General features: G+C 39.0%; 1 protein-coding gene across 1 annotated transcript; it reads right to left on the bottom strand.

Moving 5' to 3' along the window:
- Positions 1–4338: 4338 nt before the first annotated feature.
- Positions 4339–6103, bottom strand: LOC111466258 (loricrin-like). The gene is made up of 2 exons (XM_023110865.1): positions 5337–6103; positions 4339–4680 (listed from the first exon to the last, which is right to left on the bottom strand). The coding sequence occupies exon 1, from the start codon at positions 6051–6053 to the stop codon at positions 5418–5420; it is 636 nt and encodes a 211-aa protein (XP_022966633.1). The 5' UTR covers positions 6054–6103; the 3' UTR covers positions 4339–4680; positions 5337–5417.
- Positions 6104–6628: the final 525 nt, after the last annotated feature.

The raw sequence follows: 6628 nt of genomic DNA, 5'->3' as shown, positions 1-6628 counted from the left end.
AGGCAGACTTTGCAGATAGGACGTAAACGGAATCCACTCTTCATCCTTTCATTGTTGGCTTTCCTGTTATCTTAATATCTTCATAGACTTCCACATCTTCTAGCTTAAACAAGACATATTTTTTTGATGTTGTTAGTTGTGACACTGACAACAAGTTCTTCTTTATTCCCAGTACATGATAAACATTGTGTAGTGACACTATATCAGATTTATTGTCAGGCATGATTGTCGTATTGTTGATCTGAGCAATTGACAACTGTGTTATTTGTTGTGTGTACCATACGACTTCCTTTATACTATTTCTTGTCTTGCAATTTTCTCTGATCCTCAATCATGTGGTTTGAGCATCCTGAATCAATGATCCAATCATTCTCATAATCGATATGCTCTCTCGTCATCGTCATGAGAGCTAGCTCGTCTTCTTCTATGACACATAGTACCTCTGCATCCCATTCCTCCTCCATCTCCATGTTGGAGGATGCCACATTGCTTTCGATAGACTTTTTTCTAAACCAACATGTGTGGTTCTTCCCGCAATTGTAGCAAACACCTTCAAATTTCTTCCCTTGAGAGCTCTTGTTGTCGTTCTTCTTAGCTCTCCCTGGTTGTGCAGTTTCTAGGTGGCTTCTTCCTTTGTCAACATTTTTGTATCCACGTTTGGTAGACGACTTATTATTGCTTCGACTTTCACTTGTGTAGAGTGCTTCTTCTTCACTCTTCAATGTGATGCCTCCTATTTGTTTAGCCATGACTTCTTGGCTAGCTAACAAATTTTCAAACTCTACAAGTGATGGTTGAGCCGGTCATCCTTATACAAAAATAACGAACCTTCTATATTCTGGTCGCAATCCATGAATAATGATTCTCTTCATTTGGAATTCTCCTTCGGGTCTAATTCAGTAATCTCCCGGCAAATTGACTTAAATTTGTGGAAGTATTGAGAAATCGTCATGTCACGATGTGAAATTGATAACAACTAGATCTTCAGAAGTTGTAACCTTGTATCGTTTTTCTTTGAGAACAACATTATGAACATGTCCCATGGTTCTTTCGGTGTCTTGTCATCCTAAATATGTTCCAACTCGACACGACTTGCACAGTCACGGACTACTCACAACACAACAAAACTCACTCACTAATAATCTCAAGAAATCATTTTTGATGTGAAAGATCAAATAGTTGCAACCACAGAGCATACTAAAAATTCCAAGAGATCAGACACCCTACACCAACCTGGCAACACTCAACTCTTTATTAACACCAATGGAGAAAGATTTCAAGACACTCTTTAGACTTTGTATTTCTTCGGATGATAACCTAGGTAGGATGGAGTGATGTTTATAATATAAGCTATACAATTTATTACTAAAATTTCTCAATATTTTTTCTAAAATATTTAGATATATTTATTCTTAATATACCTAAATTATTTTATTAAGTTTATTTCTAAAATTTTTAAATCATTTTCGTAACATAAATATATATGTGTTGGGCTTAACCCTATTAGGCTTTTAACGTAATATTGCTCTTGTAAACCTTAAACTTGCGAATGGACTTGTGCACTCTCACATCGGTCAAAATCAACCTAAAGAAATAGAACACAAAATAACACATTATAGGTAAACCCTCAACTTGCCTAAGGAATTATAGACTCTCACCGTCAAAATCAACCTAAAGAAATATAACACAAAATAACATATCATACATCATACGTAAGCGATACAATATATGAGTGGAGAGTAAATCCACGTACATATGAGTACACAACATGCTTAAAGTTCCACATATAAAATTATAGTTTAACTAAATGATGCACAAAATACTTCTATACATTATCAACGATACAACTCTGAAGGAACCTAAGTCAAAACCATTTTCAATTTAAGAGGATAAACAAAGCACACTAATTAGATGAAGAATTAGAAACCAGTGGAACCAAAAATAAAGGCAGTAACAGTGCCTACTGTTAAATTTTCAACCAAAGAAGAAATCATTGTAGCCCCGAACATCGATCCCCAGAGAGACAACGACGGTGACGATGTCTGTCCGCCATAAATTGCCCTCGGACACGGATTGTTTTGTGGGAATTGAATAGATCTGTAAGAATTAGGTTGAGTTAGATAACTAGAACGAAATTTTGGAAATCTCCAAGGGGAAGAATGACCCAAATTGTTTTGTGGGAATTGAACAAATTCATAAGAATTATGTTGAGTCGGATAACTAGAATGGAAATTTTGAAATTCCCAATGGGGAGAATGGCTCGGATTGTTGTGTGGAAATTGAACAGATCCGTAAGACTTAGGTTGAGTACCATAACTAGAATGTCCCTTCGAAAATCTCAAATGAGAAAAATGGCCCTAATTATTGGGTGGGAATTGAACAGAATTCGGAAATCTCCCATGGGAAGAATGGCCTCCACCTCCTCCTCCTGCATAACCATAACCGCCAAACCCAGACGGCGCGTGCCCATATGGTATTGAGCGAGAATCCTACGGCGGGACAGCCGGGTTCTCACTCGGGCGCGGACCATACGGCTTGAGGATGCATTGGGGATGGATATTGACTGGACAAACATTGCAGCTGTAGACCCAGAGAGAAGAACAATCCGATTCGCAAACAGAACAACGGCCAGAGGAGAGCTTGTGGAGCCTGAGCTTATGGCGTTTGTCGATGTGGAGCTGCTCAGGGAGTTGGGTGCAAAGTGGGTGCACATCGAAGTCACAGCTACCGCATCGGTAGAACAAGCCATCGATGCGTTCACGACAAACGTCGCAGCTCCGATGGTCCATACAGGGCAAGAGAGCTAGGGAGTGAGTGTGGAGGAAGGAGGATAATTGAGGTGGGCAATCGAGGCAGTAGATGTGGACGTCGACGGAGCAGATATGGCATCGGAATCGGTTACCAATGCTGGAAGTCTTGCAGCCTGACAGGTGTAAACATGATCGTCGGAATAATAGTTTAGAGTGGTTTGGATGGACATGGGAGACGGTCTTTGTGAGCCCCGGCGCCAAGATTATCTGGTTAGAGGGCTCCTGGATGGGCAGGTTTATAGCCAGAAGGAAAGAGCCGAGTTGACTTAGGGAAGACCAAGACTCCAGGTCTTCGCTCTGCCTTTCTTCCCTTCATTTATTGCCACCGTCATTAAATTCAACCTAACAGGCTGATATACGGGAGAGCATGTTCAATTATAACATACCAATATAAGTAATAACTCGTTACAAAATGATTTAAGGGTATCATATACCATGAGTGGTATAAAGTTCCATCACGCTACGGGATGAAATTGAATCCTTCTCATATAGGGTAAGTACGTGAGTAATTCCAAATGCTCCCATATAAAATTGTTCCAAGTAATACACATGCTTAATCATGACGTTTCTACAATTGAGATATTAAAAAAAAAAAAAAAATCTTGTTAATCTAGATAGTAACTTTCATTTTTTTTTTTAAATCTTTCTTAGTTATATATCCTATCCTCCGATTCACTCTCATTTGGATGTAATCTCAGTTCATTCATGTACAATTCCTTTACTTGTGTGTCACATGTTCATTAGCTTCTACCTTAGTTCGTCCCCGAATCACATCTGACTAGGAGATGTACGAGTCTGATACCAAATGTTAGAGTTCCACATTGACTAATTAAGGGGAATATCATGAGTATATAAGTGAGGGACACTATCTCTATTGGTACGAAGTCTTTTGAGGAAATCAAAAGTAAAACCATGAAAATCTATACTCAAAATGGACAATGTCATATAATGTGGAGGGTCGTTGCTCATAACATGGTATGAGAGTCATGCTTTTATCTTAACTTAATCATGTCAATAAAACCTTGGAGTGTCGAACAAATAAGTTGTGTGTCTCGAAGATATAGTCACAGTGACTCAAATGTTGAACAAATGTCGTAATTTGTTTGAGGGCTCTAGAGAACAAAATCTCAAAGGAAGCTCTACGTGGTATACTTTGGGGAGGATTGTTGAAGAGCATTTGAGTCCTATACCGACTAATTAAGGAGAAGATCATGAATATATATAAGTGAAAGACACTCTCTTTACGAATATCTTAATCAATTAACTCGTACAAATGAACAATTGATTAACTCGTACAAATGAACAAATTGAACTTTTGAGAAATAAAAGAATTATGATCTTGTTTCTGCGAACCAAATCCTTCTTTGCCGTGGTCAATAGCCAGATGAGCCTCCACCACCGCCGCCTCCAGAATCACACCCTCCTCCTCCTCCCCCACCTCCGCCACCGCCGCCGCCACCACCACCACCTCCAAAGTCACATCCTCCACCTCCGCCGCCTCCACCTCCACCTCCAAAGTCATATCCTCCTCCCCCACCAAAGTCATAGCCGCCACCTCCAGCGTCACTGCCCCATCCATTGTTGTTGTCGTGGTTAAATCCGCCGCTACCACCGTCATCAATATCTATATTGACTTGGTTCCCATCATAAGCACCAACATCACCGCCGCTAACTTTGCCATTAGAAACTCTGCTCCGACAAATAATACTCAACACACATATAGTAATCCAGAGGGAAACGAAGACAACGGGTAGGATGATGAATACTGCTGTTGGAACCATCTTGCCTCTCAATTGGATATCTCTTGCATCAATGAACTGTTATTGTGGGTTGTAATTTATAGGAACCAAAATCATGGCAAATGTTTGACCTGTTAAACCCAAGTCAAATGCTTTGAACTTTCAAAAACTTGTAACGTTTGCCCACAACCTTTGACTATCTTAATTAACATTCATCTAATTGGGTGTTTTACTTGGTCTCTCCAATTCCTTTCGTAGCTAATTTAGATTATTCCTAAATTATTCAGATTACGATGTTGATCAAATATCTTAAAACAAGAATATTTGTTTGAGATTCGAATTACTTCTCTAGCAATTTCTAGCTTGAATAATTCTAAACATACAATCCAAACTATAAAGAATTGCAGGAGAGAAGTAAGAACACTATGTTCTAAGCAAAAACACTTGTTTGAGATTCGAATCACTTTATAAGCAAAATTGATCACGTTAAGTTTCAATGATTCCACATGCAACCTAACGTACATGCAATTGCAAAGAAATTTAGTTATTGGCTAAAAAGAAGCACAAATGCTCATTTTAATACATTTTCTAAATCTACTTTACAAAGATAACATTAACCACTATGTATACTTTATCCTTTTATATAGCTTCACAATTAAAACTATTATCTTGCCGGAAGCATTTCAAGAATGGTAACTTTCATATTTTATGATTATAATTAACTACCATTTATGCTTTACGGTCATAATTAGCGTAAATAAATCTTAAAATATATTAAAAAAACCACCTTAAACTATCTAATAATGAATGGAGCGGGATTTGAAGTATCTTTGAATATCAAATTTATGCTACAACGAATATCAAATTGTCACCAAAAGGATGATCCTCCGCCCCCTCCAAAATCAAAACCCCCTCCACCACCTCCATAATCAGAAACCCCTCCACCTCCGCCGTGGTCATAACTTGCTCCGCCACCACCTCCGCCGTGATCATGACTGGCTCCGTCACCACCTCCACCGTGAGAACTTGCTCCACCTCCAAAATTAGAATGCCCACCATCCATGTGAAAACTCCCACCACCTCCATGATCAGAAACAGTCCCACCTCCACCACCACATTCGTCGAAAGAGCTCGCTACACCACCATCTCCACCACCTGCCTCGTGAAAACTCGCTCCGTTGCCGTCTCCATTTCCACACCCAACTCCATCACCTCGACCGACATCACTGCCTCGACCACCAACTTCAGAATCCCCACCACCTCCACCGACATCACAACCTCCTCCGTCATTGCCGTTGCCTGTATCTCCTACACTACTAAAAGTCCAATCCCAACCCCAACCTCCATAACCACCGTTAAACATGGGTGTTGTACCCACATAGCTCCCATCATCCACAACTATTCCAATTCTATTGCCACCTTCAACATAACTTCCACTTTTTCTCCCCCTGCTAGCATCTCCCTTAGAAACTCTCCTCCGGCAAAGCAAACACGACAGCAACATGACAAAACAAATGATAAAAGCCCCGACAATGGGCAAGACAATGTATGCTGTTCGAACCATATTTCAAAGAATTGAAGTTCTCTTACTTTTGGTGTGTTATATAGCCAAAAAGAAGACGTGGGGGAATGGCTGAGCTCAAATTGTTCAGTGTTTGAAAATCTTTGGTGTTCTTTTGTACACAATCTTTGACCTTCTGTTTCAATTCTGACATTTTTTTTTTTTTGTGTGGAAATGACAATAGGGTTTGTGCAATGGTTTTAGACACACATTTGATTGGTTTAGTTGACTTTATTTATGTTTAGTTTTGTATGTATTTGAGGGAAGAACTTCTAGAAAAACAATTTGTTGGGTGAATTTTTAAAGGTGGTATTGATTGCACTTTCATAATTAGCAATAATATTATTAAAGATATTGTTATCCAATTATCTGGTTAGGTTTTCTATAATGGGAACATAGCTTCCATATTGTAAGAAAATGGAGATCCCAATCATGGGTTGACAAAAAAGAAAATTAAGGTTGACCAACTTGGTAAACAAACAAGTTAAAAAAATAATAATAATAATATATATCTTTTT

The sequence above is a fragment of the Cucurbita maxima genome, unplaced genomic scaffold, assembly GCF_002738345.1.
Source record: "Cucurbita maxima cultivar Rimu unplaced genomic scaffold, Cmax_1.0 Cma_Scf00030, whole genome shotgun sequence".
NCBI lineage: Eukaryota > Viridiplantae > Streptophyta > Magnoliopsida > Cucurbitales > Cucurbitaceae > Cucurbita > Cucurbita maxima.
Note: the sequence above shows the minus strand (reverse complement) of the source record. Positions and strands in the feature narration are given on the sequence as shown.